At 38.9% G+C, this 13,282-nt stretch overlaps 1 protein-coding gene across 1 annotated transcript in view; it reads right to left on the bottom strand.

Moving 5' to 3' along the window:
* The window catches only part of nck2a (NCK adaptor protein 2a), a 35,192-nt gene that overhangs the window by 7,781 nt on the left and 14,129 nt on the right, over positions 1–13,282 (bottom strand). Inside the window, exon 2 of the mRNA XM_034886330.1 lies at positions 3,102–3,343. Coding sequence (XP_034742221.1) covers positions 3,102–3,327 — 226 coding nt within the window. The 5' untranslated portion in view covers positions 3,328–3,343. The remainder of the gene's footprint in view (positions 1–3,101; positions 3,344–13,282) is intronic.

The raw sequence follows: 13,282 nt of genomic DNA, 5'->3' as shown, positions 1-13,282 counted from the left end.
ACATATACCGTATATCCTACAAATATTTGACTATTCGTTGACTTTTGGGGAGTAGCTGATGACGTCTTAACTACCCTATTCGGTAATGCCCTAAAAGGTAGCGAACACTGACTCCAGCAAGTGTAAACACTTACACAAACACCTTTCTTCTTCACTCATTTCCACTTCAAGGCACTGGCCTGTTTGTTAGAGCAGCAGCAGGCTATATTCCATCCTCCCACACATTCACTCCCAACCTTCACCTACATTATTATCTTGTAGAAGGAAACTAGCTTTTCAAGCCCAGAGGACTTCAACTCAGAGGGTAATGAATTGATGAAAGCCTAGATGACAGCATGTTGCAGAATATTGCTTCACTAGATAGCTTACAGTGGAGGGCTGTTGTGGAAGTTACTGTATGAGTCCACACAGTACCACACCACCCACATTGATGTGTGGGCATAATGAAAAAGCAAAACCTGGCCCCTAAATGATAAATTGTCTGATTTAAAAAGGTCTGTGTGTATCACAGATGAGCTATGTGGTAATGTAAATGACCCTAGCAGTGTTACTAAATATTCCAAGTGCCACAGTGATGAAAGCACGCATTACTGTGTGTAAAACCTGCCAAAAAAGGCCAGAAAAGAAAAATGTAAATAAATTGGACATGCAGCATTTGGGGCACAAATGATGCACAAAAAAATAAGTATAAGACAATTAACAGAGTGTCAGAAAGACACACTAACATTGCCATCCACAGACCCACGGTGATAGCATGCCTAACAACGTGGGAAGAGGGTATGTTATGCAACAAAGGTCCCAAAGGTAAACTACTGTAGGCCACATATTGTGCGTTACACAACTGCACATTTTCCCCTCTTTTCAAAGTTTGAATAGGAAATGGGGCAATTTTGCTCAACAGTGCTGAGTGAAATGGACTGCAGGGATATAATACTTTTTGATCCAAGGACAGGACAAAGTGCTTCACATTCGCCTTACATTCATCCACGCACACACTCACACTGTTGTCATGTAAAAACAGATATCTAACTTGCCAGTTTGTACTGGCCCAGTTTCAGCAATGAGTAGGACCTTTGCAGAGTTTTTTCACCCATTACTGTCTTTATTTCCTGAGAGAGGAAACTGGGGCACAAAGCAGTATGGAGCCATTTACAATGCAATTCTGCCTGGATGAATGACGATAATACAACCACATTAAAGCACAGTGCATAAGGAGGAAAAGCTGGAGATAAAAGTAATCACAGACTGTCTGCATAATCACAACATGCAGACTTTGTGAAGAGGCGGAAAAAGAGAGAAAAAGAGCCAAAGACTATAGACGAGATAAAGTAATCACCCTCTAAGCCAATCAGATTCTCTATTTAAGTGTGTGAGTACGTTCCATTAGCCCCCAGACTTACCTTTTGCTCACCACTTCTTCATGAAAACGTTCTCTCTCTCTCGCCTATTGAATTTGATCAGGCTTTTAACACTAAAGAGCTATTGGCTGGAAGCAAACTACTTAGACTAAAATGGAACTAGGCCATAATGCTGTAATGTCGATATATAAAAAGGGACAGAGTAGTAATCTATCATTCCAGCACAACCATTAAGGCTGCTGATTTCTCCACTAATCAATCTACTAATCGTAGAAACGCAGAAACCTACAGTGACCGAGGACGGGGCTGATGGGAACAGTGTGGAAGTGGGGGAGTGAGGGGGAGATGCGTGCTCTCTCTGCACACAGTAAACTCTGGTGAGGGTGACAGTGGCAGGCTGTGCCATGCCGGCACACATCAAGCTGCAGTGTCCCAGGGAGCCAAAAGGAATCAACGCATGGAACACCATACCCCCCTTATCTCCTTATAATCTCTCCTCCCACATCTCTAAACCTGTCTGTCTTTCAGGGCCACACAGTTACTATTTTTATTACAATTGAACTTCTTGATCATTCTGTCTTGCTAGAATTTCTACCACGTTGCTATTTTCTCCCACATCTCCGTTTCTCTATCTCTTCCTCTACCAGGCTGACAAAAAGTGGTAACTGATGCTAGAATTGTCAAAACAGATTAACCTTTTTTAATGATTCTGGGTCATGCACCGGCATTTGCTTTTCCTGCTACAAGACAGTAGAGCAAGCTGATCATTTTTAGCTTTATTCTTTCATTGTTGACTTGAACTATATACAAACACACTTCCAAATTTAGTCCCAACAATTTTGTCATTGTAAAATTTTTAAAAGAAATTAGATCATGCTGTTGGAAAACCTTATGAGATCATTAGTCTCACTAGCAGTCAAAATAAATTAAACCAATTTCATGATGCCCCATACAGATGTTTTGAAGCTCAGGCTAAAGGCTCAGAGGCCACAGTTTCTTCCCAACAGCTGCACCAAAGAGCCCTCCGGTAATCAAAATAATAACACAAGATAACTGTGATGGGAAATGGTTAAAGCCACTGCTTGCTGACATGTGGGAGAGCTATGTGCGTCACAAACGCACACACGCATGCATTCAATATACAATGATACAATTAATGAAGTCACCAATAAAAAGGAAGGGACCTTTCAAAACGTCACTATGTGCATATGAAAGCAATCTCTTCTATTTAACTATTTCACATTCTTAGACTAATTATTTTTTGCATATCGGGCTATAAAGAACTACAATTTGCCCTTATGGAGCTTATAAATAGACCTTTTAGCTTTATTTTTTGTCTTGCCCAATTCCATCAAAGTAAAAAGAACTCTTGACCAACAGTCTACTCTCATAAGTGGCAGCTATGGCTACATACAGTCTAATGTATTCCAGTCATGACTGAGGACTGAGACAGTGTGCTGACAGCTGAGAGCAACAGCCAACGCAACAGGATCCCTGGAGTGCACAGTGACAGCTCCCAGCAGAGGCACAGGGAGGGAATCATTTTACTTCTGAGAAGATTCACATGAATGCACACAAACTGACCACTGTTTATGACCACATCTCATCTCCTTTAAAAGGGAGCAGAGGATTGAAAAGAACAGAGACTTTCCACTTCTACTGAAAATAATCTACTGACATTTAACTTAAAACACACAAGCAACCTTTTGATATTTAAGCAGAGTGAAACTAAATTCTTCTTACCCAGTGTGTCTTTAATGTTCTTCACCAGTGAGCCTTTCTTCAGGCTGTTCTTGCGCTCAACGTAGTTCGATGGCACATAGCCAGTTTGGTTGCCGGCGTTGCGGACACGCCACCAGGTTTTTGAGTCGTCCAGCAGGAAAAGACGCTCGTTTTTACGGATGTCAAGTTCCTGGTCCTGCTGGGCCGTGTAGTCCCACTTGGCTACAACAATCACCTCCTCTGTCATCTTTCATGGAGTCCTCCTTTGGAGAAGAAAAGGACTGGGGTGAGCCAAGGAGTAACACACTACCAACTGCCACATACATGCAGCAGCATCATAGTGATTATTAGCATAGGAACAATTTCACACAGGTTCAAGTTTAAAAACTAAACTAAAAATCTGGTCCAGACAGTGCCTTGTAAACATTGCCAAACTTTCAAACAGCCACTATAGGGGATAGATCATGAGTACTTGGCCTTTAGTCTTTAATGTATTATTAGACTTATTGTAATGTTCGGAGTAATTTCACTTTAGAAAATTGTGACTTCACGGGCTGTCGACAATTGTCAAATAAAAGTTTTTAAACGCTTCAGATAAAGTTTTTTGCTGTCAAAGTGGCACCAAAATGAATGGCATTGAACGGAATGCTAAAGGCGGGTGAGTGCTAGGTAGCATTAAAATGGTGCCATAGGAGCTACGATTTATGGAGGTTGGCTTACCCCCTTGAGCAGCACACACATGCAGAATCAATGTATGTGCTTGTTCTCAATGCTCTCTCTCTCTCTCTCTCTCTCTCTCTCTCACACAAACACACACGCACACACAACCTTGGACTGTTAGTTTTTGAGACAAACAGGGAGCGATTACATGCTCTATTTCACAGGCCTTAGGTGAGGTAAATTGACATGGATTTGCTGGATCACCTTGACCGCCGAGGAATTATATTCATCTGTTCACAAATATATTTAGGAACATGCATAAAGAGATGAGTTTGTAGTTGTGATAATCTTTATTGTGATAAAAGGCATCTCACCGTATGAGAACTATGCACACAATCCAATTTTTATTTAGCAAACACCTACGTTAAAAGTCTGCAGCTGGAAGGAAGATCATTGGAATAAATGATGGAAGTAAAAATGCAGATGCATTTCTGTGAAGATAAGGCTGAATTCAAAGAATGAATAGAATTTTGTAAAACTTTTGTGTCTGCAATTGTTCAGTCTGAAAAATCAAGAAAAAGTGTCTACTATATATGTAATCTCATGTAAGGCTATCAGCTGTTGTGGCACGCTGTGTGGTAGCAACAACCTTCAGGAGCTGAAACTGACAGTTAAATATCCTCTACAACCCAATTACATTTAAATACTTCTTATAGAGCGGTTTATGAATGGAGCTAGGTAATGACATTTATAACATATATTGTTTTTCAAACCTGCTGTGCAAAATACAGTTAAAATGGAAAAAACTGTATTGATAAGTGTATGTATTAGAGAGAAAGTATTGTGATGTAATGTTTATGTGGACAACAATATAGATTTTTCCACAGACTAGACACAAGGAAAAAAAAAAACATTTAAGATACAAGATTGTGTCTTTCCTTACTTGTATTGTGATTTCCACTTTATTCTTTACTGAGAGGGCAGAGCACAGATAAAGTGTAACCACAAAAGAGAATTATGACTGATGAGTGTAGGTGCATAAATGAGACCATATAAAAGATTCCATTACTGGTGGAAAGATTGATATCTTCTGTGTGGCTACATATTATGAAATCCAAATGGGAGCACTCTGAAGCGCTGGCTGTTTTTTCAACCCAAGATATTCAATTCCACTTCAATTAGGCCACAACCACAGAGACAGAGCAGCCATCACTGAGTACATTCTTACATTACAGTCACAACCAAAAGCCGGGTTGTGTGTCACTGCATGAGAGTGTCTAATAACTGCTCACAATCTCTACAACATGCAGTAAAAATTCAAGTGCAACAGCTTGAATAGTACAACGCTAAACATGTGAAAGTGCCTCTGCTTGCCGTCACTAAAGCTGTCAAACTGGATTTTTTCACAGGCCGGGACAGAGACAGCGGAAAAGGGGAGAGAAGGTAGTTGTGCAACACACCACTGGGAGAGTTTATGTCAAGTTCACCATAAGTTAAGTTACTCAACTTCTCATAATGTGACAACTTTTACTGCAGCAAAAAAGGCAGCAGAAGGAAGACGGTGAAGAGGTCATTGACGTACAGGACCAGACAAGAAACGCAGCAGCTGTGATACTACTAACTCAGAAAATAGAAGTGAAAGGGCAGATTTATGACAAGATGAGGGCCGGTGACGTCAACTCTTAGAGGAGACGGGAGGTATGTGAACGTGCTGTGGCCTCTATCCGCCTCAGGCTACAACTACTTAGACCAGGCTATTGCTTTCCTTTCCTTTAACTGCATTTGTTACTCCTGGTGAGGATGGATGGATGAGCAAACCTGATGATGTCTGTTGGGAAAATGTTCCAGGGTATTTCACTGTCACTACATTTGAGATATTTAAATACAAAGCAGACCAGAAAGGTCAGTGATATTCCTGGCTTTAGATTCAAAAGATTATTGCCGTCATGCAGACGTGAACCCAGGCCTTCCAGCATAAGGTCACCTTCAAATCTGTAGTTCAGTTCATTTGATCCAGACCAAGTATATAAAAAACTAACTTTTAGTGTTCTGGCTTTTTATAAACAAATCACAAGCGGTAAACATAAAGTCATCTGAGGGTACTCATTCATTGGACAATTGTTGTGAGGATATCCTGTATCATCACATCAGTACTACAGTACATACATATACTCACATAGGGAAATTCTGATGACTAACAGTAGGTCATGCTGCACTTTTTGTCTTCACAAAGATTTAACTTAACATGAGCATTATTAGTCCTGACTCAATCTTATAATTCATATATATATATATATATATTTATATATATATATATATATATATATATATATATATATATATATATATAGTATATATATATGAATTAAAAAGGCACCTCTATGGTAATGTTATTAAAAAGGCACCTCTATGGTAATGTTATTAAAAAGGCACCTCTATGGTAATGTTATGTTATAGTTACTGAGACTTACCTTTTTAGGTCTTTTTTGTCCACACCAATGTGTTTGATGGCTTTTACACCAGCCTTAACCAAGCAAAGCAAACCAAACAAACCAGAGTTAAAACCAAACTAAATCAGGTAAGGTGTGAAAGCACCTTGTAAAGTAATGTCACAACACAGTACTTCTATCTTAGTGTAATTTGTTTCTGCTGGTGACCACTAAATTGGCAGAATAACCTATTCTTCCATCCCAGCATGGTTACTTTTGACTATTTCCCCTCTCCCATGATACCAATTTCTGTCTCCTTGACAAACTTGCTTACTAGACAGCATGATGTGAATCCCGCTCCAAAATCAAGACCATCCTCCTCTATGGGCAATCATGTCAGAGAGTCAGCCATACCATTGCTCATTCTGATGCTAGCTGCAGTTATTCTCGACAAGCCAATGAAATCCCAAACCACAAAAATCAATCTGAAAGTCTTGTTTTAAACCATTTGTGCTTCCCTTAACTGTGGGTGAAAACTGTGTGCATTAAACATTTTATAATACGTTTGTCATTTAATCAGAGCCACTAACTCAGTTTCCTTGATATTTTAACAAACAGGCAGGTGGTTGAACAAAAAACACTTTCCCTGTGAGAGAGCACACAAACACAAAAAAGAAAACAAACAGATTTGGGAGGGACTGGGTTTAAAAAAGAGAAAATCCTCAGAGCTCATGCCCCCCATGACCCTCCCATTCCTCTGATGAGAGTTAAAAAAGAGAGATGAGCAACAGACTGCTGAGCTGGGCTTCACAACACCCTTCACTGGTGGGTGGGGGGGGGGGGGGGGGGGGGGGGGGGGGGGGTCTTTCAAAACCACACAAAAAGGGAAAGTAAAAGTTTAAAAAAAAAACATCTGGCAGAGCTTTTTGTGTTTGGCATTCCGGTCAAAGAGAATTCAGCCAATGGGGGACATTTTCACCCCCTTCACTCTGCGCTGTTTGCAGTAGTTGCTTCTCACAGAAAGGAGGACTGCTTTACTCCCTATAGGCAATCAGTGTCTAAACCATTTGGAGGGGGCTGAACAGACTGAAACATGAGGAAGCCAGACTGTTACAGCCAGTGTGGACCTGGCTCTGTGATTTAAAGAGGCCTAATGGTCTTCTTTTCAGAATGATTATTCTCTATTAACAAAACCAAGCCGGTGCAGAATTAGATACCTTTGTCATTCAATCTGAATTTCCCCCTTTATAAAAACAAAGCCAAAAAACAGATTGACAGATATATTGTTAAGCTGGCAATTGTTTACAACACCAACACGCGCATCACTTATTTACATGCAGTACATCTCACAGGCCCCAAACTGAGGGTGTGGTATATGACATAAGCTTATCTGCATCTCTGCGGTGAGGTTAGTGGTGGCTCTTCTTCAGTTTTAGATGGAAAAAGGGGTGCTATCTAAGTGGATGCCATCAAAAAGCCCAAACACCCACAAAGACATTTCAAATACAACACCAAGAGGGTTTCTTGCTGTCGGCTCAAAATAGGACTGAGAAGAAGGCACACTTAGACCACACAGTTAGAGCTGGGGCTGCTATCACCACCACACCATATGACTGCCCACACAAAGCTTCTTTATCAAACTCAACTATTCCAAACCCAAACCATAGCACGTAGCACAATCTAACATTCTAACAACCTAATCCAGACTAGGACAGAAACAGCTTTATATTATGATGATTGATTAATGAAGTGACCTGATCAGCAGCCATTCATAATTACATAATAAATTAAACCTGAAATTATAATACGCTTGTTATTAATATGATATTGTGCTTATTGCTGTTTTCCCATGTAATTGAGAGATTTTAGTTAAAGTTTTATGGCTATATACAGTATATTATATATAAATATATTAGCCTGAGTTTAATTCTTGCTGCTCTGGCACAAAAACAGCTGACTGTTCTCATGAGTCTCATGAGCTGAGCTGGATCTAGACTTTTACGACAAGATTGCACTGACTCCACAGAGGACATTGCTTCCCAAAAGCACCAAATGATATCCGGCATGTTTACTCATATTAAAAGCTTATAATGTTGACTAGTTAGTGTATTGATTGCTTCTCATGGAAAATGATTTGACTGAAAGCCTACAAAACAAGAAGTGATCTAAAAGTTTTTGGAAGACATTTTATAGAAGTGCTAAGTTGTCAGACTCAGGTTCTAGTAAGACCTCGAATGTTGAGGGCAGGGCTAAGTTCGGCTGGCATCCAGGCTAAAGTAGACTGGATATGGAACCAACATACCTTTAAAGGCTTTTAGCTTTTTGGGAGAAAATCATTTTTTTTATTTTGCAAGGCAAAGTATTGAAACAAATTATTGATTGCTCCAGTCATGTGAAACACACTCCTCTTTCAAATTCTTAATAGTGATGATTAGCTTTTTTATTTGTGATACGAAATTGACTATCTTTGGGTTAGGGACTGTTGGTCAAACAAAACAACAAGCAATTTGAGGACAGCAACTTGGGCTTTAGCAAGGACCCATCACTATTTTTCTGCAACTTTATAGACCAACAATTAAATAAAAAAGAAATTTGCAGTTAAATCTGTAAGAAAATGAATTGTTAGTTGCATCTCTATTGTACTGTACCAGGAGAAATTAAACGGTAGTGGTACTAGTTTACTTACAGTATGCCGACCACTGAAGCAGCAGTTTTGTACTTTCTAGAGATGTTCAGATACCGATACCAGTATTAGTAATGCCCCTAATACTGCCTAAAATGCTGGTATGAATATCAGTACGGGGGTTTATTTACCAATCTGATACCACATAATAAAGCCCTAAGAAAAATCTATGTTAAAGTAGTTTATTTATGTTCTTTTTTCCGCTGACTGTCAAATCGGATAAAAAAAATAATATAATGTTCTGTTGCATTCATTGTTTGTGTTTGTTCATGTTTCACAAAGTTTAACCGGAGCCAGACCGACAACAAAGATAGAAATCACATCACAACCATACAGGGATAGTAGTATACAGCTGTTAAAATTTTACGGATCGGTACTCTGTATCGGCCAATACGCAAATTCAGGTATCAGAACTGGTATCTGGAAGCAAAAATGGTAGCAGACCATCTTTAGTACTTCCACACACTTCTAAGACAAATACCTTAAATCTTGACTTGTCCAAATGGATAATGACAGACATGTGGAATGCCTTTCTTATTTAACTGTCTCTTCCTTCCCCCGACTTCTCTTTACAAGCAATTTTTCACATCACTTTCATTTTCTGTAATTGCTTCAGCCTCCTCTCCTGCGTAAAACCAACATGGTTGAGTGAGTCTCCATGACAATAGTCACTGGGTGGTCCCATTTCCACTGAAAAGGGGCGTTCCCCAAATAATTTCCCTTTTATCCCTTCACTTTTCGATGTTTCTTTACAAAGATCAACTTGCATTCTACACAAAACGCCAATAAATGACCTGCACCCACAGAGTGGTGGTTTAAACAAAGGTGTTCCTTTCCTCCATTAGAGTCAAAGACAAAAGGAGAGAACTAGATCTCCAGTAATGTCCCCAACAACTCCTTGGTAATATTTTAAAAAGATCTTCCCAGCCTATTTTATGTATTGCATTAAAGTTACATGAGAAAATGCAATTAAGACCCTATTTTGACAGCAGAGTAAAAGCACTAAAGTACAATATGATTGTGCATTAACCCCAGTATTTAATCCCTACATCACACATTATCTGTGCCGACAGATGGTAGTAGTAGGTTTTTTACTGAAGCATCAATCTCCAGACCCTAATCTGTTAGAGTTCACATTATATGAGTAGCTGTTTTAATTAGTATCTGCTTATTTTAGGCACAGAGTAGTGCATCAGGTTACATTGATGTTATTATTCTATCATAATGATTGCTGAAGATAAACAATGCTGAATCCCTCCTGCACTGCAATTCTTACTTTATTTATCTTCTTCTCTTCGGCTATAAATAGCTCACTTCAAACGTGTTAGTGTTTTCTTCTACTCCTTGATGGCCACTTTACTTCCTTTCACAACAGTGCGGAGCTTCACTTTGCACACCTCCCTGCACTCAAAACACATGATGAAACGTCTCTTCTGGGCAGCTTGTTCTCTGTAAGGTTTATAACACAATCTTCTCTACGCAACCTCTTCCTGCTGCAAGGCATCATCTATTAGCATAGTTTTCCTCATGCCTTTTTATCATTTTTTCCATTGGTAAAGTAGGAAGGACTGTCTCCGTTTTTAACTCTGTATGTGACAGTCTGGTATCCATGTCCCCTGGTACAACAACAAAAGGCAAGCGCTGTAAAGCACAGCGGGGCCAATGTAGTGAACACAGCTTTGATGTACAATGTTTCTTGTTTTCACTCAATTTGAAGAGACAGAGAAAACTAGAGGGGATGTTGTGTTTGTGTCTGACAGAGAGAGAGAATTAAAGTAAATAAAGTATGCATGTGGAAAAACAGATCATTTCCAGGTCAAACAACAAAGATGTGACAGTGGCTATAAGCTACAGTATGCTTTTTAAATTAACTGTACTAAACATTGTACATTTTCATTTCGTTTTTTAACCCTGTATCATAAAGCATGTCTCCAAGGATCTTCTCTCATTACATTCTGACTAAACTGAATAATCATGGTGTTTTCTTCCCACCAAACTTTGCAAATCAAAACGTCCTGTCAACATATGTAGAGAATCCCAACAGTTAGCTGGTAGTTTTCTTCACTTTCACCTGAAGCGCGGTTGAATTTAACAAGACCATCCAAGTGCTGCAGGCTGTGCAGAGAACAAGAGATGCTCTATGCCATATTGAGCATTTTCAGACTGGAGGCAAGAAACATTTTCACACTGCAGTGTCTTATTGGCTTGGAAAATATAGTCTGTTGAACATGAGCAGCTTGTGGAATCAAACAGACAAAAATGCCCTCAGCAAAACAAGTCCTGCATTTTAGATTTTCTTACACCCCCCTATAATCAATGCAGTCAATTAAGCAATCCAGATGCAATCTAACAGAAGCATTAAGAAGATACACTTGCTATGAATGTAGGAGTGATCAGATATTACAAACATCCGGAGTATAAAGATGCTGTTTGCTTTATGAATGAATACCCATGAGAGTCAGTCAAGTAAGGACTACCGAGATTTCATCTTACCTCTGCATGCAGGGTTAGGAAAAGAAAACAGTTATATTGTGATCAACCTGCTTCTCTACAGTTGTCCAAACCATGTCTTGATGAGTCTGACAAGATTCCAATTTTGATATGGAAATAAGATAATTAATGTCAACATAACTTATTAACAGATAATTAGTCGTAAAGGAAATTAAAGCTGCAAGCAGCGTTGGACGGGCCCTCGCTAATCTGTGTGTGTCAAGGTTTCTGGTGCAAGCTGCACCTTGCGACCGTGCATTTGCGCGGCACTCAGACACTACAAATTGTCACCAATGAAAAGGAAACTCCCTGCTGAGTTCAATGATACCTCACACAAGACTCTACATTATACAGCTCCATAATACTACGTACATTTAACCAATACAAATGCTGCTTTTGCATGCTGATCAGGAAAACACATTCCCTCTGTCTTCTTCCTGTAAAGAATCAGCCTAAGTGTAAATAGTTTATCTTTAGAAGCAATAAAACATAAGCTATGCAACAAACTCACACTTTATGCAATCAATATCAATTCAATTCACCAACTCATCAGGATAATGTCACATTTTAGGAAATAAAAACAAAGAATGGGATTCCTTATTACTCAACACAAAGAAAAAACTAAATCAGTGCAACAAGTTTTGCAGAACTGTTTATTTGGTAGAAGAAAGCAAGCTAGATGACAGCAAAGTCAGCTTCAACAAACAGTCACTTCTCAATTTACTATGAAGTAGGTAGATTCAAAGACATCCAAGAAGATAAAAGGTTGTGCAAACTATGTGAACTAGGAGAAGTTGACAAATTAATCACATTTTCTTCTGTATTGTCTGTATTATGAAGAGTTAAGAACGGCACTGTAAGCCTGTGTGGGCTGGGCATATTTTATTGTATGCATAACACAATAATAAAAAATATTCATTCATATACTCCTACGTGTTGAACTGAGAATATCTATTGACTATTTTCCTGTTACGTACAGCGTCCTCTCCTGCAAACATCTGGTCTCCAGTCTAATGCAGAGCAGAATTGTAGAAGACACCAATAACCTTGCGCTTTTCTAGAGACTGCATTTCATTTTCATTTCAACACTATGTCATTCCACCCTTAATGGAAGCAATCTAGGCCACATGCAGTTACAATCTTCAACACATGTAAAGTCAAGTATAACTCTGTGAGACAGATAATGCTGTTTTGCTTCTGTTCTTGAAACGGTGTGTTGTTTACAACTTGTACTCCTACAAAGTCCCCCCTTTCACACACACACACACACACACACACCCTTTCCTAACTGATGGATCCTGCATTTTTAGTGGAGAGTAAATACACAGACAATGCATAAACCACCCGTGAAAACAAAGTCACCCTGTCTTGGAGCCATAAAGCAGTTTTTTTATTATTTTTTATTTTAATTATTACCTAAAAACAAGGTGAATATAGTTCACTCAAACCAGAAACTTTATACATTTTCTTTACCTTGTAGTAGCTAGCAATGTAAAATGTTTTGGTTTTATTTGTTCAGCTTCTTGCTACCACCATAATACAGTGGTGGAAATGGAATAAAATGTTTGTGTTGCCAAAAAACCTTTGAAAAACTCAACAGCGTAGCTTTTTTCCATTAACGTTGCCCCAGTTACTCAGGATAATCCACAAATCTCAGTGTGGGTCTTATTTTGGAATATGCATGGCTTAATAAAAAGGACTGAATTAGGACAGAACAAAGCATTTTTGCAAAAGAAAATTGCAAGCAATATATGGAGATTTTGTCTAGAAATAAGTTAACAGGGGAGGGAAAATAAACAAGTGTGTCAACTGTGTGGGCACACTTTACATCTTTGAGAAAATTCACTATATATATATTTCTTTTTTTTTATTCCTCTTTTTAACCAACTTTAGCCTGGGTGCGTAAACTTTCTCAAGCCACTATTTATTTATTTATTTAT

Source organism: Etheostoma cragini, chromosome 11 (genome assembly GCF_013103735.1).
Source record: "Etheostoma cragini isolate CJK2018 chromosome 11, CSU_Ecrag_1.0, whole genome shotgun sequence".
In the NCBI taxonomy this organism is placed as follows: Eukaryota; Metazoa; Chordata; class Actinopteri; order Perciformes; family Percidae; genus Etheostoma; species Etheostoma cragini.
Note: the sequence above shows the minus strand (reverse complement) of the source record. Positions and strands in the feature narration are given on the sequence as shown.